The sequence below is a fragment of the Fragaria vesca genome, linkage group LG5 (assembly GCF_000184155.1).
Source record: "Fragaria vesca subsp. vesca linkage group LG5, FraVesHawaii_1.0, whole genome shotgun sequence".
In the NCBI taxonomy this organism is placed as follows: domain Eukaryota; kingdom Viridiplantae; phylum Streptophyta; class Magnoliopsida; order Rosales; family Rosaceae; genus Fragaria; species Fragaria vesca.
In genome coordinates this window covers 7163671-7184678 of record NC_020495.1, presented here as the reverse complement: position 1 = coordinate 7184678, position 21008 = coordinate 7163671, and the positions used below count along the sequence as shown (strand labels likewise).

The 21008-nt window shown below is 38.3% G+C and overlaps 6 protein-coding genes across 6 annotated transcripts; 3 read left to right on the top strand and 3 right to left on the bottom strand.

Annotated features, from left to right (window-relative positions):
* The first annotated feature begins 2 nt into the window (after positions 1–2).
* Positions 3–5229, top strand: LOC101300724 (uridine-cytidine kinase C-like). Its single transcript, XM_004299214.1, has 12 exons — positions 3–59; positions 469–849; positions 1059–1173; positions 1438–1633; positions 1740–1853; positions 1964–2137; positions 2952–3146; positions 3631–3753; positions 3829–3941; positions 4161–4272; positions 4381–4653; positions 4762–5229. Exons 2-12 carry the CDS (start codon positions 510–512, stop codon positions 4978–4980), a joined length of 1974 nt encoding a protein of 657 aa, XP_004299262.1. The 5' UTR covers positions 3–59; positions 469–509; the 3' UTR covers positions 4981–5229.
* Positions 5230–5389: 160 nt separating this feature from the next.
* Positions 5390–6664, bottom strand: LOC101300443 (H/ACA ribonucleoprotein complex subunit 2-like protein-like). Its single transcript, XM_004299213.1, has 4 exons — positions 6466–6664; positions 6301–6370; positions 5927–6032; positions 5390–5749 (listed from the first exon to the last, which is right to left on the bottom strand). Exons 1-4 carry the CDS (start codon positions 6599–6601, stop codon positions 5585–5587), a joined length of 477 nt encoding a protein of 158 aa, XP_004299261.1. The 5' UTR covers positions 6602–6664; the 3' UTR covers positions 5390–5584.
* A 615-nt stretch (positions 6665–7279) lies between these two features.
* On the top strand, positions 7280–12115 carry LOC101300147 (probable phenylalanine--tRNA ligase beta subunit-like). Its single transcript, XM_004299212.1, has 19 exons — positions 7280–7337; positions 7475–7530; positions 7620–7720; positions 7896–8025; positions 8119–8234; positions 8350–8416; positions 8806–8847; positions 9228–9269; positions 9458–9534; positions 9673–9799; positions 9889–10056; positions 10173–10298; positions 10384–10485; positions 10605–10814; positions 10933–11040; positions 11304–11399; positions 11494–11577; positions 11697–11772; positions 11876–12115. The coding sequence occupies exons 1-18, from the start codon at positions 7280–7282 to the stop codon at positions 11763–11765; spliced, it is 1779 nt and encodes a 592-aa protein (XP_004299260.1). The 3' UTR covers positions 11766–11772; positions 11876–12115.
* A 612-nt stretch (positions 12116–12727) lies between these two features.
* Positions 12728–15126, bottom strand: LOC101315349. Its single transcript, XM_004301039.1, has 7 exons — positions 14686–15126; positions 14538–14595; positions 14218–14337; positions 14046–14141; positions 13834–13972; positions 12902–13039; positions 12728–12789 (listed from the first exon to the last, which is right to left on the bottom strand). Exons 1-7 carry the CDS (start codon positions 14805–14807, stop codon positions 12728–12730), a joined length of 735 nt encoding a protein of 244 aa, XP_004301087.1. The 5' UTR covers positions 14808–15126.
* On the top strand, positions 14685–17596 carry LOC101299865 (2-aminoethanethiol dioxygenase-like). The gene is made up of 5 exons (XM_004299211.1): positions 14685–15274; positions 15930–16081; positions 16450–16606; positions 16780–16980; positions 17092–17596. The coding sequence occupies exons 1-5, from the start codon at positions 15076–15078 to the stop codon at positions 17205–17207; spliced, it is 825 nt and encodes a 274-aa protein (XP_004299259.1). The 5' UTR covers positions 14685–15075; the 3' UTR covers positions 17208–17596.
* Positions 17597–17656: 60 nt separating this feature from the next.
* On the bottom strand, positions 17657–20927 carry LOC101299584 (enolase 1, chloroplastic-like). The gene is made up of 7 exons (XM_004299210.1): positions 20365–20927; positions 19725–20032; positions 19284–19438; positions 18878–19195; positions 18432–18578; positions 18281–18331; positions 17657–18141 (listed from the first exon to the last, which is right to left on the bottom strand). The coding sequence occupies exons 1-7, from the start codon at positions 20775–20777 to the stop codon at positions 18076–18078; spliced, it is 1458 nt and encodes a 485-aa protein (XP_004299258.1). The 5' UTR covers positions 20778–20927; the 3' UTR covers positions 17657–18075.
* Positions 20928–21008: the final 81 nt, after the last annotated feature.

Genomic DNA, 21008 nt, shown 5'->3' with positions numbered 1-21008 from the left:
TCACCATTTTTTTAAGTTGTTTTGATCATAAGCATGGACTTCTTCTACCTCTGGGTCATGTAAGGAAACTCAAAGCTTAAAGTTCTGCAATTTCATTGCTGTTTGATTGTTCTCTACATTTGCTGTTTTTCTATAGAGAATATATGCATGTTTATGCTTCTTGGGAAAATGGGCTCTTGATAGTTTTGTGAAATTAATTTTTGGATTAGTGTTTGTTGATGACTTGTTGTTCTGGGTATCTCCATTCCCACTTGTTCTAATGAGTGCGAGTTGAAGTTCCATTCTTTGTTCGTTTAATTTCTTGAAACTGAGAAGGAGTTTAATGCTAGTTGCTTATTATATACTTGATCTTCAAGCATGTACATTGATCCCTTAGTCAAGAAGAGTTTAGTTCACAGTTAAAATTCTTCAATTTTATTGCTGTTTGATTCTTCTCCATATAATGTTGCCTTTACTATGTATGTACAGTGCACAGAGGATGATATAGAGTTTTAGACTTTTAGCTCTAAATGGCTCAAGATACAAATTCTGGTGCTGAGTCGCCAAGGCCACGTTCTGGTCTATTGCGAGATCAGGTCCAACTTGTAAAAAGGAAAGACTGTGACCGATATGAAATTGCCCCCATTCCAGATACACTGTCGTTTGAGAAAGGCTTCTTTATAGTTATCCGGGCATGCCAGTTGTTGGCTCAAAAGAATGATGGGTTAGTACTCGTTGGAGTAGCAGGCCCCTCTGGAGCAGGCAAGACTGTTTTCACAGAGAAGGTGCTGAACTTTATGCCCAGCATTGCTGTCATTACAATGGATAACTACAATGATGCTAGTCGTATCATTGATGGCAACTTCGATGGTAAGCAATTCTCACTTGGATCATCTAACTAAATTTTTTCCCTTATGTTCTGCATCATTCTTCAATACCTAACTGTTTATATTTTCTTAAAACTGAAAGTGCAATTGTATTGTCTTCCTCCATTATATGCTTTCCTTTAATCGTCAATTAGTGCGATGAATGATCTAGATCAGAGCACTCACTGCAATGATTGTAATGCTTTGAAACAGATCCGCGCTTGACAGATTATGAGACATTGCTTGAAAACATACATGGCTTAAAAGCAGGGAAAGCAGTCGAGGTTCCAATATATGATTTCAAGTCTAGCTCTCGCATAGGTTACAGGTAGTGCATTTATGCATGATGTGGAAAATTGTTGGCCACATTAACTCCCCATCCTCCTTAAAGTCCAATTATATGATTGAAAGCCTAAACTTTCTGCTGTTGACTTGTTTATATTATGGCTGATGCGATGCCAAATTTAATCGACTCATAGATGAGGCTTATCATGTCTAGCTTTCTTCTTTTTGTGCCTTGTGACTAATTTTAATAGCATGTGTGTCATCTGATGTTGCTTAACATTTTTGGTCATTCACATGCTTCTAACAGGACAGTGGAGGTCCCTAGCTCTCGTATTGTACTAATTGAGGGCATATATGCCGTAAGTGAGAAATTGCGGCCTTTGCTAGATCTTCGCGTATCTATAACTGGTGGAGTTCACTTTGATCTTGTCAAACGTGTTTTACGTGACATCCAACGTGCCGGCCAAGAGCCTGAAGAGATTATTCACCAAATCTCTGAAACGGTTTATCCCTTTATTCTGTGCTAGATTTTCTATTTGTTCCTCCTCTGTACCATGAATGATTGGCATACAAAGGATCTGGCGCTTCATATTTATAATTTTGATACAGGTATACCCTATGTACAAGGCCTTTATTGAGCCAGATCTCAAGACAGCACATATAAAAATCACCAATAAATTCAATCCATTCACTGGTTTTCAGAATCCGACTTATATTTTAAAGGTTGGCAATAATTTTTTTTTTTTCAGGTCTTTCTTTCACTCAGTTCATATGTTTCAAGTTACAAATATTTATGCCGGCTATTTCACTGGTCATTTTTCCTTTTACTGCAGTCAAATAGGACAGTGACAGTGGATCAAATCAAGGCTGTGGTTTCTGAAGAGCACAAAGAAACCACAGAAGAAACTTATGACATATATCTGTTACCACCAGGTGAAGATCCTGAAGCATGTCAATCGTATCTAAGGATGAGGAACAGGGATGGCAAATACAATCTCATGTTTGAGGTTGGACATTTTTTTAAACCGAAGTTCCTTATGAGTTTATTCAACTAGTGTCCTTATGGTACTTTCAATGATGAATTTATCAATCCTAAGTAAATCAATCTATAAGGTTTATTTCGAATTTGCCTGAATCTGAGAGACTTCTCACTCCTCATACTAATGTGCTCCTTTTCTACTGGACATCACTCCTCATACTAATGTGCTCCTTTTCTACTGGACATAGTAGTAATTATCATCATTATCTTACTTGCTACCCTTAGTGTTTGACTCTTCTTCTTTGTCAGCCACCACTATGCATTACTAACTTCTGTAGATCAAAAAATGAGCTGTATTTCAGAAGCGCTTTTTTCCTTTTCATTTTTTCTTTGTGCACTTCAAATTAATGAACTATGTGAGTTATCAATGCCTTGGAAGCATCTGACATTAATTAATTTAGTTCTACTCACTGGTTTTCAGTTCATTTTATTCATCGGTAAAAGTTTTGTATACTCATGAAGTTGAAAAATTGTGGTGGTGAGGCTTAACCTAGATGCCCTGAAATATACCGTCAGTCCTTAGTCGAAAAAAGTGATAGTTTAATTTGCCTTCCCATTTCACATGGAACCTTGGTATTTTATATAATGAACTGAAATTTGGGTACATGTAGTCTACATGGTTGTCTTTTAGTTACATGGGGTGCAGGTGAATATTTCTATAATTTAGTGTTTAGGATTCTGCTGATATGTGCTTGTTCCAGACTTCCAGATTAGACTAGATATCCTAGATAGTCTCCAGAGTCCCAGAAAAGGATTTCTAACTAGTTTTACCTCTCTTTCAGGAGTGGGTTTCAGATAGTCCCTTCATAATATCACCAAGAATAACTTTTGAAGTTAGTGTGCGCCTTCTTGGAGGTCTCATGGCTCTGGGGTACACAATTGCAGCCATCCTGAAAAGAAGCAGCCATGTTTTCTGTGATGATAGGGTCTGCGTTAAAACTGATTGGTTGGAGCAGCTTAATCGGCAATATGTTCAGGTATCATGGCATTTTGTGCATTCAGTTGTTGAGATTGTTTTGGAATTTGTGGGATGTTTATATAATTGTTTTGAAGTAGTCTGACATGAGATATGCTGATTTTTGGTGTTTGGTCTTTTGTAAAGTATGCAAGCATATGTAAGCTCACTTCAAGTTGGAAACACCAGTTCTGGGATCAACTGGTTTTCCTTTTCTTTTCCTCCTGAGGTTTTATTTTCTTCAAAATAGCTATATTGTGATTAACTGAAATTGTGTGATTTCAGACAAAAAAGAAAAAAAAAAAATATCGTAAACATTTGAGTTTTAGGGTAGTTATTACATTGTCTGTGCAGCGGAGCCCAGGGTTAGGGTAGCTATTGAGTTCTATGGTCAGCTGTAATATATGTACATCATCAAGAATAAAGAAAACTATAAACTATAAATGTATCATTTTCTGGGAGAGTTTTGCAATGCTAAGCACTAATACATTGAACTGGGTATGAAGGTGCAAGGAAAGGATCGTCTCTATGTTAAAAGTATCGCAGAGCAGCTGAATCTGGAAGGTTCTTATGTTCCCCGTACTTACATTGAACAAATTCAGCTGGAGAAACTTGTAAATGATGTTATGGTACGAGTGTATGACTCTTTCAACTGATCATGCATTCTCCTACTTGTGGATAGTCCTAACATGATCATTATTCAGGCCTTGCCGGATGATTTGAAGACAAAACTCAGCATAGATGATGATTTTGTTTCAAGCCCTAAAGAAGCCCTTTCCCGAGCCTCAGCAGATAGGAGAAGCAAGCATCTCAATCGGTACTTTTCATTATCAGTTATTTGGTCAGAATAGAAAGGAAATTAAAGTAGAAGGCAAGGAAGGGAGATGGGGTAAAAGAAGAAAAACCAAACTTATATAAAGAAAAGGGAGGCCACTCTGATTGGCTTTAGGTTACTCCTACCCAATAAGTTATCGTCCAGCATGGTTTTTTATGTCCTAATTGACTCATTTAACTAAACATTTGCTACGCTGGGCAGCGGTATATCACACTCTTACTCAAATCACAGAGACAAGTTAACAAGGCTTGCTGTTAACAATAGAAGGTTTGATGGGAGAACCCTGGAATCACCTGCCACACTTTCAAACCAGGTATGTCAACTCTTTGTTGTGAATGGCTTTGATAGTGTCTTACTGTGTAGAATTCAATTCTAATATGGGATTGTTTGTCACCAACACACCTGTATTGCATTATTTCAGGGAGTTATCACTCAACTTTCAGAACAGATATCTACGCTGAATGAGAGGATGGATGAGTTTACTTCTCGTGTTGAAGAGCTTAACTCCAAGGTCTCGTTCAGAAAATCTTCAGCTAGCCAGCAAAACTTGGCTTTGCAGGCTGAAGCATGCAATGGATCTGGACCTACTTCTGTTTTTGTTACTGGATTAAGTAATGGTGCGTTGACAGGAACCTTACTGCCAAGCTCCGCGTCTGCTTCACAATTAGCCAAGGAATCCCCTCTGATGGAAGAGGTATTTCGGACGATTGACACTTACAAAACTGGAGTAACTTAACGTGATTTTATTGTATGCTGTATATTAGAGTGGTTTGATCTGTTCTGTTCTCTTACTTTCTGACAGATACAAGCAATCACAAGAAGCCAACGCCAGATCATGCACCAAATAGACAATTTGAGCAACCTTTTACGGGAGTACACAGCCGAGAGACTTCGCCTAGGAAGAGCAGATAGTACTGCCCGAGTGAATGATTACGACTCCATTGGCATTCCTGTTGTACTTGGTTTGGCAATTGGTGGTTTAGGTATTTTGCTCTTTAGGAGTTTGAATTCCCAAAAGTAATGTACTGCCAAGCAGCTAACACACAGCATACATTGTGATACCACATATATAAACCTCATGACGGAAGAGCCAGGAGTTCTGCATTTCAAATAAAGGTGTAGCCTGCTTACATGATGAAGGGAGGCAAATACGGATAAATCTTTCGATTTAGCGTATGTAAATAGTATGACTTGGATAGCAGTTTCTGTTATTACTGTTGTAAACAAACTTTTGGATGCAAGTAACATCAGATCCATCTTCCGTTATTAGACAGATCCTTACACAGCAAATTCTTAGTTTCATTTGGCAGTGCAAGCAACATACGGACTCATGTTCTCAGGTGGACATCTTAGAGTATTCATAATGTTTGAAACCACATCTATGATGAAGCATCATTAAAAGAAAAAGGTTAAAGGAAAAAGAACGAGTAAAACAAGGATCTCATACTTCCCATTAGAAAATCAAATATGCTGATGTTCTACTCCAATAGGTACACAAACACACATTTCTGTCTTAATATTTTCTGAAACAAACTACATAGCCCAGCGCACTCAGAGGCACTAAAAAGGAAAAACCTCGATACAAGATAGTCAGTAGTACAAGGGCAAGTAAATTTTTCCAGCCTTCAGAAAAGTGTGGAGGAATAAAGTTCAGAAACTTCTCCCGCAACCTGATCATATTCTGCCTTTAATTTCTCTTGTTCTTCGTGTGCTAACTCACCCTTGGTTGGCTTGGTTATCACCAGAACACAGCATGTTGGCCTCTTTGTTGCCCCTGCATTTGCAAGATCCTGAAGTAGACATTAACATTATCAGAACACTGCTTTTGTATTATTGAATGACAAAATCTTCAAAAATCATGAGTTGATAGAGTTCAACAGAAAAGTTTGATAGAATTATGTTTGGTTAATTAGTTGTTGAACATGTAGAGATGTGTTTTGCACTTCTTGTTTTAAACCAAAACTTACTTCTTTGGAGGACACATAAACATATGGAATCTCAGCCTCTTCACATAAGACTGGAACATGAGTGATCACATCAATAGGAGAAATGTTCCCGGCTATAACACATAACCTGCAATTACAATGAAAAAGCATACACCATCATTAGATTTTAATCAAAACACCACAATAGTAACCCGACTCCAGAACAATCTATACACTAAGCAGCTTTCATGAACCAGAATTAACAGATTAAATCGCATAGGTACTGATTATAAAAGGTAACTGTTGTTTACATGAATCAACGCTAGGGCTATTAAATTTCTATTCAATCTAATCTTCTAAAGTTTTCCCTACTGAAAAATCGAAAACAAGTAAACAAACACAGTAAGAAAACTGACCCCTTTTGACCTCGCCTTATGCTTTTAACCACCTCCTTCACTCCTCTCTTCAAGCATTTGTGTTCAGCAGCTACAACACACAGAAAAACAAATCAAATTTACTTCACTCACAAAATCAATCACAGTGTAATCAATACGTATATATAAATACGGCGGCGTATATACCTTTGCGGACAAGCTTGAGAGTTCGCTTCCCGAGCTTCTTCCCGGCGAGAGGCTTCGCAATCGGAGCAAGAGCCTGCGTCTTCTTCCTCTCTCTCTCCTTCTGGTGTGACTTCTCCATTTCGCTATCGCTGCCCATCTCTCTCTCTCTCTCTCTCTCTCTTCTTTTCCTCTCTCTTGGAGACTAGGGTTTTTCTCACACTGAAAACCTTACGGAGATTTAGGTGTTTTATTGCGAGGGTTTAAGAGATATGGGCCTGGGCCACTCCTTACAGCGGCCCAATTAAACTTACGATGAGGACACTAATGCACTAAGGCAAAAGTCACTATTAACCCCACAATCCATTTTATTTTATTTACGGATACGTTTCCAACGCGTTTTCAGCATTTTCCGACGCATTTCCGAGAACAAATATTTAACCAACAAGTCACCAGGTTTGTCCCTGGAGGCTCTTTCAAATTATCCATGACATCAAGAAGATTACTTGTTCCTTTCAAGATATAAGCTTTCAGCATATTCTTCGTGAGACTAGGAGGTGGGGTTTTCCCCGGCTGTGAGTTCGGCTATTAATTTTGATTTTTTTGGAGCTAGTTGCTCAAGAGGTTTTTTCTTGTAATAATCTTTTAGCATAAAAAAAAATCACCGGGTACGTGACGGTATGGCCGGATACGGTGGGTTACTCCGGAAACGCGTCGGAAACGAATCTCAGATAGTTGGGGGTAATAATGACTTTTCACTCCTAAGCTGCAAAATGCGATATAAAACCCTACTCTCTTTGTTATCGGAGAAGAAAGAAACGAAGAAGCGGAGTCCACCATGCCGACGGTCAGCGTAGGACGGGATCGTCTGTTCGCCGCCCTAGGCAAAAGTTACAGTGAGTACTCGATTTCGCTCTCTTATTTTGATATCGATGTAGTATTGACGGTGAAAAAAGTTTTTCACTGATGGTAAATTTTGAGCTGAATCTGGCAGCGGAGGAAGAGCTGAAGAAGAAGGAAGTGAGCGAGAAAGCTGAGAGAGAGTTTGAAGATGAGTGCTTCCGTTTCGGAATCGAGCTAGACGACGTCGTAAGCACTTTGATTTCCTGTTTGTTTCTGTAATTTCTAATGGTGATATATGATTGGAGCTCTGCTGATTATGAATGCGTGTGTTTTAGACCACTGAGAAAGCGATTGTAAGGAAAGAGAAGCATCTGGATGAGGAAGAAGCCGACGAAGATGAAGAAGTTATATACAAAATTGACATTCCTGCTAATAGGTATGGAGAACTTGTGGTTTCCGTATAATGTATTGGTTCAATGTTACTTTCGATGAGTTAGATTTTGATTTCGATATCAATGTGAGCTGAATATACAGAGTAGCGAGGTGTACTTGGAGAAATTGTAATCTGATATTGATGTAGAGGAGTGAAAATATTGTTAATTTATGGGCAGATACGATTTGCTTTGCCTTGAAGGGCTGTCACAAGCTCTCCGTATCTTCGAAAAGAAGGAGGAGGTTCCTCAATATAAGTTGGCAAATATTAGCAAGGAGACTATGATGAAAATGCATGTGAAACCAGAGGTAGCTATGTTTGAGACTAAAAGGGCTCTCTTAGATGCTTTTTATTTTTAGTGCTACTGTTTATTTTACAAAGGAAGTTTGTACCACTTGCAGACATCTTTGATTCGACCTCATGTCGTTTGTGCTGTGTTAAGAGGAATAACATTCACTGAAGCAAGCTATAACAGCTTTATTGACCTCCAAGACAAGCTCCATCAAAATATCTGCCGGTAATGTTTTCTGACTAAATGTTCTTGTTTACAGATTTATCTTCTGTACCCCTTTTTTTTTTTTTTTCTGTGTCTTACATAGTAAAGTTTTTACATATAACCATTTATTTTACAGGCGGCGAACCCTAGTTGCCATTGGGACTCATGATTTGGACACAATACAAGCTCCTTTCTCATATGAGGTGGGCTTTGGTTATACTTGTTCCTGTCTTCTGCATTTTCTTATAGGTTTTCAGATCATATGGTAAATATTTTTCCAGTTGTTCAGACCCTATTTATTTCAGTTCTTCAGATCTCATATTGCAACTCTCATCTCTAGGAATGAAAAAAGGAAAATTTTCACCAATCCTGAAACCATTTGCTTACTGAATCAGTTTGGTGTGCTAGTGATGGTTTTAATACGCACTTGCAGAATAGCTCTTTTGAACGGTTCTATAGTTAATGATCACCTAAGTTGTTGCTTCTTAAGAATTCTATGCACATGTTCTCACTGAAATAGTTCTTGAGTGCTAAGTTTTTCGGGTACAGTGTCAATACTACTAGTTGCTTACATTTGTCTTTCCATTTTCAGGCTCTGCCACCTTCAAGCATAAGTTTTGTGCCACTGAAACAGGTAATCTGAATATGGCTCTCTCTGGTTAATGATGAAGTGTTTACATGTATGGTTCCACTTGAATGATTTTTTTTTTTTAAATTACTGTTAAAGATATGGGTCTTACAGTTGTTAATTTAATAATCTGCACTCAAAATAGTGTCGAGGTTTTAAAACAGGCAACCTATTTCTGAGGTGTATCTGGGATTTATTATAGGTTTGGTAGCTTTTGGTATCTGGTTCATGTACTCGTTTATACTGTAAACCAGTGAAGCTCTGCTGTTTTACTAGAGCTCCTTGTCCTATTGTCAAACTAGTTGTTTATATGCAATATATCTTTGCAATCTCTTTCTCCGTTTATAGATATCACTGATTTTATGTCCGTTTGATATCTTTATTAGGCGAAGAACTTCAGAGCTGATGAGCTCATGGAATTTTACAAAGTGAGTTCAATACATTTTTTTTCTCTCTTTCTTTTCCCTTTCTGAATGAAAATTTGGTATTTGTTAGACCAATGGAATATAGTAAATAATGTGTACTTCCTTGAGTATCATGTTTCATTGAGCTAGTAATAATGTGACATGGGTTAATTTTAGTAACTTGATCCCTTTTTCTCTTTTGCATCTTTTAGTCAGATTTGAAGCTGAAGAAGTTCCTACACATAATAGAGAACTCCAAGGTTTTCCCTGTTATATATGATAACAACAGGTACAATAAATTTTTCTTGTACGTTGATTATTATGGTCATTTATAATTGTCTTTCATAAAGAGGACTGAATGTATAATTGCCTATCCATTACAGTACACAGCACTATAAATATTGATAGGTGAATTTCATTTTGGCAGAACTGTTTTGTCGTTGCCTCCCATTATTAATGGTGCCCATTCAGCGATTACTTTGAAGACAAAGAATGTCTTCATAGAGTGTACAGCGACTGATTTGACAAAGGCAAAGATTGTCCTCAACACAATAGTAAGAAGCTGAAATTATGGGTGCATGTATTTGCTAGTTATATTTCTTTTTAACTTTTTGGTCGTGACATAATCTTTTACTCTTTTTAGGTGACAGCATTTTCATCATATTGTGAAAGAAAGTTTGAGATTGAACCTGTTGAAGTGATATATCCTGATGGAAAATCATATGTATATCCTGATTTATCAGTCTACAATATGGATGTTTCGTTGTCATACATTAATCGCAAAATTGGACTCTCTTTGGGGGCCGATGAGGTATGCCAATGTACTAGTGCAACTAAAGACTACTGCTCTTAAATATTAAGCGGTTTAGTTTATAGCGCTATATATTATAATTTTTCTTTTCCTTATCATCATTTCGTACTTTGTAGGTCATTGATTTGTTGAATAAGATGCAATTAGAAGCACAGCAGTCATCAGGCAATAACCAAGACATTATCACTGTACTTGTACCTCCAACAAGAAGTGACATCCTTCACCCTTGTGATGTCATGGAGGTAGAACTTGAATTTTCATTTTGATGTTTCTGGTAGTACACCAAATCCTTGTGTTTCCTTGACAAGGCATGATCTGTCTGTTTAGGATGTTGCAATTGCATATGGTTATAACAATATACCACGAACAAGGCCTGCTTCTGTGAAGCCACTTGTCTTGAATGAGCTTAGCGATATGCTCCGATCTGAGGTACAGAACACAAAATTGTCATTAACATATAAGTTAATAAATTATGTCCTTCCAATTAGTGGAGGCATGGTTTTAACTTCTTTATTATTTTAACTTCTGACGCCGCAAACTTGTCTTAGATTGCCATGAACGGGTATACGGAGGTACAGAATTTCATTCTGTGCTCGTGGAAAGAAAATTTTGACTTGTTACGTCGTATAGATGACAAATCAAAAGCTGTGGTTGTTGGAAATCCTCGCTCATCTGATTTTGAGCTTGTACGGACCACTCTGATGCCTGGCATATTGAAATCCGTGGGTCACAACAAAGATCACCCAAAGCCCATAAAGGTATAAGTTAGATCATCATTTTGGTTTAGTTGCCTGTTCTCATCATTTTTATTACTAGATTTATTTTTCTTATAAACTCAGTTCAAAATTATTTACCTTGTTTCACTTCACTATATAGGTTTTTGAAGTGGGTGATGTGACTATATTGGATGAGAAAAAAGATGTTGGTGCATCAAACCGGCGCCAGTTAGCAGCGTTATACTGTGGGGCTAGCTCTGGGTTTGAGGTACAAGTTCAAAATCCTAGTGATGTATAACGAAGTCATTTTCTCTAGTATACGATCATTAGTATGTTTATTAACTGTTATGGGAGACCTCTAACTTGAACAGTTGGCTCATTTCTTTTACTATCCAAGCTCTTAAATTGCTGCATTCTGCCACAAGTTTTGTGACATATATCATATGCATGATTGTGGTCTTAGCAACTTAATTGTTGAAGAAGGTGGTGATGAGAAAATATTTATTCTTACATGGTGGTTTCTGATTGCAGTTGATTCATGGGCTGGTGGATAGAATCATGGAAGTACTCGGGGCTGCTTTTGTTCCTGGTGGCGACAATGCAGGCTATAATTTACAGCATGCAAAGGTGAGTATATTGTCCTTCTAGCTATAGGGTTCCTTTCACTTGCTTTTGTGGTTTGTAATAATGATGCCCTCACCCTTTTGTCATCCTACTGAAGGAGCCTGAGTTTCTGTCTGGCTTACAAGCAAGCATCTATTATAAAGGGAAGCAAATTGGAAATTTTGGTATTGTGCACCCTGAGGTATAGACCATTATGTTTTCTTTTGCTAAGATTATGGATACGGTCTGTAACATCTAAAGCTTTTGGTCATGCATACTCTCATCTACACATTTAATTGATCAAATTGTGTTTTTATCCAGGTCTTGAAGAACTTCGATATTCCTGATCCGTGCTCGTATGTGGAATTGAACATTGAGAGTTTCTTGTAATTTTAATGTAAGGATTTTATCTTTTTAATTTGAAGATTTCTCTCATGTGAAAAGAATATATTTATCATGAGCATTGTTGATGTTTTTTTGTTGATTATCTCAAATTCTAGGTACACTTCTCAAGGCTGTAAGAGATGGAGAATTAGTATTAGGCCTACAATTACCGGAAAGAAATTGAAGTGTTACCAATTTATCGGTTTGATCACTGGTTTGTAATTGCATTCTCCAAGGAGAAAAGCTACTGATTTGGATAATAATCTTCTTGTTGTCAATTATACACGAGCATTTGTTCTATGTTTGTATTTTCGGTCTTAGGCCTTAAATGAAGGGGCTTGACATGGTTTGACCTTCTTTTTTTTCTTAACATAGAGCGTACTGAAACCATCAGCCTCCAAATGCGCAGCTCTGCTCTTCTTCCTCTCTTCAATCTCAACCCTCAAAGTAAAACAAAACCACCTCCGATCACCCAATTCCGGACTTATGGGCTCGAAAATTTTTCTTAGGTGACGAGATTTTCAGAACGGGTGACGAAAGTAGTTTGCCACCAATTCGGTAATTCCGGTAGTGATTGCTTTAGATGACGAAGTTCAGAAAGTCCCCTAGGCAGTAGTGATTTGGTGGATGATCTTGTGATTTGGTTGTGGATGTAGAAATGCAACTATGCAAGGGGGTTTAGGGTATGGAATGATTATCATTCGTATTAATGCCTGTTGTATGTTCACCTGGGTTCATCTACAACATTGACAAGTCAACACAAGTATCATTAGTAGGCATCTCACAAGCATAAGATTTTACAATCACAATAATTGTCAGCAAATCAGCCTAAAATCCATGTTCGTGCAATACATACTATAGAAAAACATTGCCAATTTGCTGATCTGGATGGACAAACAGTTGCTACTGTCAAATGGCGCAAATTGTGTGCGGAAGACTGAAAAAAAAAAAAAAAAAGTACGGATAGTTCACATTGTTTTCATATTGTGTAAGAATTCTTGAAGATCTTCCAACCTTGAACCAGAGAAGCCTGCAAAGAGAGCATATTGTAAGTTTGTAACACACATGGAAATGCAATCTTCCCTAATATTGAATTTCACTAGCAAGACCACAGACTTTCATGAACATTTTATAGCTGTTACCTTTGCTGTCATTCATCACAGATGAATCTTTGTATCGATTGTAGATCCTATCTATCTTATTCTGCTTCACTTTTTCAGCCCTTCTGGTCATCAGCTTTGCAGTTTTCATCTTAAGTTCTGATGATGTTTTAACCATCTCTGCCCAAAACAATAATTTATAATGAGTTTTGATTTAAAATTCATCAACAGCTAGTGCCATCCAAGTGAGCCAACAACAAAAGATAGATACACACAGAACCTCGATATGGGAATTATAAGGATTTTCCTGTTCAGTAGTCTTCAACTCTTGAAACGGCATACAGTAGTATTGCACATAATTGTAGAAGGAAAAAATCTCAAAAGAAAGGATAAGTACTACTTCTGGCAATTTGGGAACTAGCAGCTAGACTACTCTCCAAGTCAGATCAGTAAATTAGCCATACAATAGTAGAGGACAAGAAATCCTCAACCAAGCCTTAGAAAACTCAACACGAACAAGAAAAACACACATCAAGCTAACAACATCAGTCAAGTGATTGCAGTTCTCTAATCTTACGATAGGGCTGATAAGGAGTAATGTCTAAGCTCTAAATAGACTGATGCCCATAGAGCATACCAAACAATGATTCGATCCCAAGCATAGATTACTGTTAAAAACTGACATAAAGTAAGTTCCAGAATGAGAGGGAAAATAGGATACGGAATATGAATTGATGAATTATGAGGACACAGGCAGTTACTGAACTTACGGTGTTCATTAACACAAATGCAAGTTGTTTGTGACTCACTAGTATTAACACAGGCAGTTATATCACACACACACACAAAACAACAAAAAAAAAACTTCATACATCCAAGCCCATGCTTCCTAAATATGATCATAAGGAGCTATATCAATGGACTCTGAGCACTCTAAAATTCAACATAATTCAAATCTGTGTCTAGTTTATTACCCTGGAACATCTCATGAAAAGAGTTTTGGTCATATAACTGCAATGTCTCATTAACAAGAGCAGATAAACGGTCACTAGAAGCAGACTGTTGTTCCAATATTTGGAGCTCTCGGTTCAGTGCAGCAGACTCCTCACCAACCTGTAACCATATATCCATTAAAACAAAACTACAGTTCCACAAACAACTGATCATCTTACACGACTGTAATTACCTTGGAGAGTTTGTTCCTCAACGAATCCAACTGGGCATCCACTTCTGGATCGCGGACTGCACTTTGAAATGCTGAACTATCCACAGGTGATTCATCCTATAAAATCAGTTTCTTAGATTATTAAGTTATCAGTTTCTTGTACTCAACATAAATTCAACTGAAGAGGACATACACTTTTGGGCAACACAAACCCCTCAGGAACTTCAAAACAGTGGTCAAGACAGTACTGCTCCCACATAAGCAGCCGCTTATCAACATTCGATTGAACCATTTTCCGAATCACATTAACACCCTGCAGATAAGCGAATAAACACTCGATAAGAACTCAGTCACACTGCACCTTCCTGCTATATCACAAATTCACAATCCTCAACCCAAATCATCCACAAGAATCCAAAATTAAGAAACCACAATTTTTTTTTATCACTAATTTCACTAGTTTAAAATTAAGAAATCACAAAAGAAAATTGGAAATGAAAAAAGAAATAGTACCTTGGCTAGATCTTGAGCTCTGTCAGTGCCTTGCACTTTCAAACCGGTCGATGCTTCCCTGTAAATTAACCATTTTGGGTTTGAAATCATTGAAAAAACGGAGTCTTTGATCCAAATACAGATTCGAAAGAGAGAAAGAGAGACTCACTCATGGAAGTAATTGAAGGCATCGTCGACCAAATCGTCGACGGTGTTGATGACCTCGTTGATGAACAGCTGCGGGTTCAGGCCCACCGAATCATACACCGCCTCGCTCTCGCTCCCTTCCATTCAGAGCAGACCCCAATTTCAGAACTAGGGTTTCGGATTTTCCCGCCCAAAAAATCTAGTCTCTGGGGAAAGGGAAGGACTTTGAATTTTGATTCTGGAAAATGAAATACAGTAGTTAAATATTGCACAACGGGGACACGTGGGATTATGTCTGTCTGCCACGTGTTTAAGGATCAGACGGCTGTGGATAGAGGTGGTACTGGAAAAACCAGGTTGCGATTTAGTGAGAAAGAAAGAGTTGGGTGTGTTGTGGGAAGAGAGGCCAAGAATGTTACAGAAGGGTTGCGATAAGTTTCGGAGTTTTGTAGAAAAGAGAGTGAATTTCGGTGTGTTTCGGAGCCACACAAGCATGGCGAGGCAGAGCTCCAAAGTCGAGGCTATCTATGAACTATGTAAAAAGACGTTTACGCCCTCGGGGTCTGCTCCCCCTTCTGCCGAAGCTGTCCAAAAGCTTTCTTCTCTTTTGGGTATTTCTCTGCTTGTTTTAATTGGTCTTGTGGTGAAGTTGTTTGTTCTCAAGTGTGTGAGTTTTTGGGTTGGGAGTTTGTTTTGGGTTTTGCAAATTGTGCTGAAATTTGATGTGAGCTCTTAAGTCTTGACATTGAAACTTGGATGTGATAGTGAAATGGTTTGGTATGAAGTAAGTGAAGTTGAAGTTAGAGCAATTAAGGTTGGTCTGCAAAGCATACTTAAATCATATGATGTCGTTGATGTGTGCATTGTTTTCAGCTCTATAAAGAAAGACAATAACCGGGAAATATGCCAATTAAATCGAGAATGACAGTTGTTTTATCTGCTGTTTCTGACGACGTGTGGATGGAGTTTTGTTCCTTATATATGTTATCATAGTAATGCAAACTGATGTGAGCTACCTCTAATATAGATTGATGGTGTATTTAGGAACACCTTGACTGAGTATTCAGCAGAGATTGGCCAAATGTACAAAAATGTCTTTGCTTTTATCTGATTGTATTTGTGTTCACTACACTTTATAGAGGTTTATTTCTTGATGATAATTCCTGTTTAAAGTTTACTAAATCTAAAAGTTAAGATCTTTGAGTCAGAACGGTATTGAAGTTTCTATTTGTTATGATGAATTATCGTTCCTTGACGACTTTGCAGACACAGTCCATCCTGCTGATGTTGGACTTCAAGAGGAAAATCCAGATGATGATCGAGGGCTCGGTTTTTTCAGACTTGACAATCTAAATAGGGTTTCTCGATGGACTCAACCAATAACATACTTGAACGTGTATGAAGGAGATACTTTTACGGTAAGCATTTAACAGAAAGGGCATATTTTTACTTACGACTATCACTTCTACTACCAGATAGAAATGCTGCTACGATTTCCTTTTTCTTCTTCCCAAGTTGTTATTGATTTTTTATTTTGAAACTTTGAAAGCATTGTCGGTAACTGTGTTCTTAGTGCCTTGACCACACATACATTCACATGTAAAATATATTCAGGTTCTTTTAATACAGTTTTGATATTATGTAGATTATATCGTGTTTACTTGTCCATGATATCATTGTGGGAATCACCATTCATCTGTGTTTGCGGAGTTACCACTTAAGAATTGATTAAGATTCTTGTTTTGTTCTATTATTACTGAATGATTAGGTAAATGGTTATATGCAGATGTGTATATTCTGTTTCCCTACTTCCTCCGCCATTCCACTTCATGATCACCCTGGCATGACTGTTTTTAGCAAAGTTCTGTATGGTTCTTTGCATGTGAGAGCTTACGATTGGGTGGAACCTTCCCTGGAAAGCAAGGGATCAAATAATTTTCCAGGTCTGCTTTGTCATTTCAGCTTTTGCATGGTTTCTTCTTCTTAACAATGTTTTCATATTGCTCTTCCTGTAGTTCCTAAACACAATGTTCTCTATAGATTTTTCTTTGTTATGTTGTACTTTATGGTCTAAGGTCAAAATATGCAGTAATTGATTGTGTGCTCTCCAACGCAGTAAGATTAGCAAAGCTAGCAGTTGACAAAGTTGTGACGGCACCGTGTGGGACATCAGTTTTGTACCCAAATAGTGGGGGGAATCTGCATTCTTTCACTGCAGTCACACCGTGTGCTGTTCTTGACATTCTCACTCCTCCTTACAATGAAGATTTGGGTAGAAAATGCACATACTACCGTGACTACCCATATACTGCCTTCCGTAAGAAAATTTCATTTCTTGTCATAGGCTTTCTTTGTTTTGTGAATTTATTCAGATGACAATAAAATGAAATAATAATAAGAGTGGTTTTGCTTAACCCATAAATTGCAGCTACAGAAATTAAGGTATACAAGGCAAAAGAAGAGGACTATGCATGGCTTGCTGAGACAGAACCTAATATCTATATGCGAGGGGGAAACTACACTGGACCGACTATTCAGGTTTAATCTTCATCAATAACCAGTGATGATCATTCAATGAGCCAATGCTTGTTAAGGTATATGGTTAAGTTTTGGACCCTACGATGCATTTCATTTTTAGTCGAACTGCAGAAGCCTAAACAGAGGTAACTAAGGGGCTGCAACTGTGCAAAAAAGCTCTTTTGTGTAGGCTTTCATGAATCGTGATCAGCTTTCTTGCATACTTCGATAGATAGTTGTGTAGCTACAACGTAATGAACGTATTATGATTGTACACTGCAATTTTGATTTGCCAGTGGTGTTACCATCTCCTTTTGCCTCTATAGCATTGCTTGTGTACAGGAATCTTATGCCGGCAATGGTATGTCATTTTGATGTTCCTTATGGCCAATTAGCCAGTAAGTTGAAAGTTATTTAAAATGCGGACTAATTGCTTAGCGTTTATGTCTGTGTTAATCCAGCAGAGACAACGATATATTATGAGATCTAAAGTAGAGGTTAAATTGTTCGACAAAAAGTAAAAAGAAAGTAGAGGTCAAATATATGGTACATGATACATTACATTGAATACATTCTGGTACAACATAACAGCTACAGAGTTGGAACGATGACTTGACGAGAAGGTCAGCAGTCTACAATTCCATACAAAACACTAAAACATTATAGAAAACTAAACTTCTTTATTGACCTACAAACATTTCCATAGATAATGGATACTTGTGGTGTCTTATTCCGGGCGTTTCGGCAAATGGAATTATCCAATAACATCTCACTTCATTAACCTCTATCAAAAATTTCTGTAGATGTTCCCACAAACCCAAGTTGGACTCGAAGCTCAGAAAACGTGATGAATGATCTGGTCAACGCATGCCTGAAACATGTAAAAGTCCTCCCCTCATGGAGCTCTGAAAGCTTCACCAGCATAACGGACATTACCAAGTTCCTCTTCTATACGCAGAAGCTGAAACCAATTGGGAACAGATAACAGGAGATTAAAAACCGGCTATAGAAGGTAGTAAGGTTTAATTATTATTATTCGCATGTGGAACTCAAGTAAAAGTACACAGTAGGGAACGAACTATTCCGCTGCTTTTGCTAACCTGGTTATACTTGGCCAAACGCTCACTTCGGCAAGGAGCTCCTGTCTTAATCTATACAAGTATACAAACAACATGCTAGGATCAATTTCATAGTTCCAACAAAACAAAATCATACAGAACAGATATGTAGAAAAGAAATCAGCTTATAAACCTGTCCACTGGCCAAGCCAACAGAGAGATCAGCAATGAAGTTATCCTCAGTTTCCCCACTCCTGTGACTAACCATCACACCCCAGCCAGCAGCTTTTGAGTCAAGTGCTGCCTGAATAGATTCAGTGATTGTGCCGATCTGGTTTACCTGCAATTCATAGAAAGAAAATGAGCTCAATCAATACACGCAATTGTATCTTTAATTTACTTTCCCACAAAATGCCATTATTAGCTATAAGCCTATAAGACAAGTCAAGCACACATTGTCTTACAATTACAGTTATCTCAGATATACTAGAATGTGATAAAGAATAAATGATTGTTAACTGTTTCGCATCTATGGATAAAAATAGGCAAAACTTGAATGATAATCAAGATTGAAGGAAATGAAATGTGAATGTCATGGAGAGAGAGAGAGAGAGGAAAAAATCCAATAAAAATACTTGCCTTCAAAAGCAAGGCATTGCATGCCTTCTTCCCAATGGCTTCAGAAATCTTCTTTGGATTTGTGACCAATAAGTCATCTCCTACAATTTGGATATCAACTGAAGATTGAAGTGAAGACCATGAGCTCCAATCATCTTGGTCAAATGGATCTTCAATGGACACAATAGGGAAATCTCTGATAAACTCCTTGTACAGGTCGCCAAGGCTCTGAGGTGAGCGCACATGTGCCCCGTCATTTGGTTGTTTCTTAAAGTTAAGATCATAGTTGCCATCCTTGGTGAGAAATTCTGAAGCAGCAACATCCATTCCGATTTTGATCTGCATCATTTTTTTTTATTCCACATTACACAATAGTTCACATCAATTCGCAAGAAAACAACAATGCCAGGGGCCACTGTGGTCCTACCTTGCCAGTGTAACCAGCCTTTTCAATAGCATCAATGAGCAAAACCAATCCTTCCCTGTTATCTTGTACATTGGGAGCAAATCCCCCTTCATCTCCAACATTGCAAGCATCTTGTCCATACTTTTTCTTGATAATTCCCTTTAGTATGTGATAAACTGTTTCATGCAATTAAGAACAGCTGTGGATTACCAAAAATTCGGAAAACAAACTAAAGTATGACTCTAGTTAAAATTCAAGTCTTTTCTGGTCTATGTGAACCTAGATGTTCATGTCACTAAATTATATATCAGAAGTTAACCAAAATAACAAATTCAAACGAGTACATTGTATTCTGAAAATGATTCCCAATTTCAATCCTCATTTTTGAGTAAAGTCGTGATTTAAGACAAATTTACCACAAAAAGAAACATCACTTCTGTAAAACAGAATTAAATTACTAACCTTCACTACCCATCCGTAGTGCCTCGGCAAATGAGGAGGCACCAACAGGCAATATCATAAACTCTTGCATGGCGAGATTGTTTCCAGCATGGCTTCCTCCATTTATGACATTAAAAGCCGGAACGGGCATAACAAGCTCTTTTGTTCCAGACACTTCCTGGATGTGCTTGTACAGGGGAATTCCCTTTGCCCCTGCACCTGCTCTGCACACACTAAGAGACACTCCCAATATGGCATTGGCCCCCAGTTTAGACTTGTTTGGTGTTCCGTCTATTTCCAACATGACCGCATCCACAGCATTTTGATTTCTACAAAACAACAAGAGCGAAAACTTCAAAACCAGCATACATACACACAAAAAATATACAATTCAGACAAGCAAAATAATCATGAAGGCTAACAACAACTAGCCATGAGGTAAACAGGGACAGTAAACTGCAAAGTAACCACTAAAACAAGCCGCAGTAAAAAAAAACCGATGCCATGTAAATAGCTCTAAATGCATTAAAAATCACTCCTACGGTCTTGAACTAACTATCAAATCCTTCTATTTCATACTGATCAATGAACATTAGTTACCGAAGCTTACAATAATTACCAGACAAGTAACAGTAAGCAGTAAAAACAAAAAGAAATTAACCTGACATCGATGCCAATAAGCTTAGGCCCCAAAATGTCATTGATATTCCTAACAGCATTAAGCACACCCTTGCCGCCGTAAACAGCCTTATCACCGTCCCTAAGCTCCAACGCCTCGTAGATTCCGGTAGAGGCCCCACTAGGAACGGCCGATCGGTACAGATCATCAGTGACCAGATCAACCTCGACCGTCGGATTCCCCCTGCTGTCAATAATCTGCCTCGCCTTCACCGACTTCACCTTGTACTCCTTGGAAGCTCTAACCGCGGCGGACGGCGCGACGGCGACGGAGCATTGAGCGGAGAGGGAACGGCGCCGTGGAGGGAGAGGGATCGCGGCGGCGGAGAGCTTTGGTTTGGAGGAAATGAAGGGGTTCTGGAGGAGGGTGGTGGAGGGTTGGGTGGCCATAGCCATTTTTTGTTTGTTTGAAAAGGAAAGAGAGAGAGAAGGGGTTTGGAGGGAGAGGAAAGGTAGGAGGATATATAAAAGGAGAAGCGTGGGAAAGTCCGCCGAGGAGCGATGAAAATAAAGGAGGGGTCTCTTGAGCCAGTTGAGAATGCCAAGCGAGGCAGCTGGGTAGGTAGGTGTGCATGTTTTATATACTCTTCTCTGTGGGGTACTTTTAACTGCTACTTCAGGTTGATG

Excerpts from the sequence above, each read along its gene's own strand:
- LOC101299865 (XM_004299211.1), top strand. The coding sequence starts at position 15,076 with ATGTTACAGAAGGGTTGCGATAAGTTTCGGAGTTTTGTAGAAAAGAGA. Across the intron at positions 15,275-15,929 it reads AAAGCTTTCTTCTCTTTTGG|ACACAGTCCATCCTGCTGAT; the intron begins GTATTTCTCTGC and ends ACGACTTTGCAG. Across the intron at positions 16,607-16,779 it reads GGGATCAAATAATTTTCCAG|TAAGATTAGCAAAGCTAGCA; the intron begins GTCTGCTTTGTC and ends TCTCCAACGCAG.
- LOC101299584 (XM_004299210.1), bottom strand. The coding sequence starts at position 20,777 with ATGGCTATGGCCACCCAACCCTCCACCACCCTCCTCCAGAACCCCTTC. Across the intron at positions 18,579-18,877 it reads GCAATGCCTTGCTTTTGAAG|GTAAACCAGATCGGCACAAT; the intron begins GCAAGTATTTTT and ends TATGAATTGCAG. Across the intron at positions 18,332-18,431 it reads TTGGCTTGGCCAGTGGACAG|ATTAAGACAGGAGCTCCTTG; the intron begins GTTTATAAGCTG and ends ATACTTGTATAG.
- LOC101300443 (XM_004299213.1), bottom strand. The coding sequence starts at position 6,601 with ATGGGCAGCGATAGCGAAATGGAGAAGTCACACCAGAAGGAGAGAGAG. Across the intron at positions 6,371-6,465 it reads TCTCAAGCTTGTCCGCAAAG|CTGCTGAACACAAATGCTTG; the intron begins GTATATACGCCG and ends TGTGTGTTGTAG. Across the intron at positions 6,033-6,300 it reads ATAAGGCGAGGTCAAAAGGG|GTTATGTGTTATAGCCGGGA; the intron begins GTCAGTTTTCTT and ends TTGTAATTGCAG.
- LOC101300147 (XM_004299212.1), top strand. The coding sequence starts at position 7,280 with ATGCCGACGGTCAGCGTAGGACGGGATCGTCTGTTCGCCGCCCTAGGC. Across the intron at positions 8,848-9,227 it reads GTTTTGTGCCACTGAAACAG|GCGAAGAACTTCAGAGCTGA; the intron begins GTAATCTGAATA and ends TATCTTTATTAG. Across the intron at positions 11,400-11,493 it reads ATAATTTACAGCATGCAAAG|GAGCCTGAGTTTCTGTCTGG; the intron begins GTGAGTATATTG and ends ATCCTACTGAAG.
- LOC101315349 (XM_004301039.1), bottom strand. The coding sequence starts at position 14,807 with ATGGAAGGGAGCGAGAGCGAGGCGGTGTATGATTCGGTGGGCCTGAAC. Across the intron at positions 13,973-14,045 it reads TGAGGAACAAACTCTCCAAG|GTTGGTGAGGAGTCTGCTGC; the intron begins GTAATTACAGTC and ends ATATGGTTACAG. Across the intron at positions 13,040-13,833 it reads TTTTCATGAGATGTTCCAGG|AGATGGTTAAAACATCATCA; the intron begins GTAATAAACTAG and ends TGTTTTGGGCAG.
- LOC101300724 (XM_004299214.1), top strand. The coding sequence starts at position 510 with ATGGCTCAAGATACAAATTCTGGTGCTGAGTCGCCAAGGCCACGTTCT. Across the intron at positions 850-1,058 it reads CATTGATGGCAACTTCGATG|ATCCGCGCTTGACAGATTAT; the intron begins GTAAGCAATTCT and ends GCTTTGAAACAG. Across the intron at positions 3,942-4,160 it reads AGAAGCAAGCATCTCAATCG|CGGTATATCACACTCTTACT; the intron begins GTACTTTTCATT and ends TACGCTGGGCAG.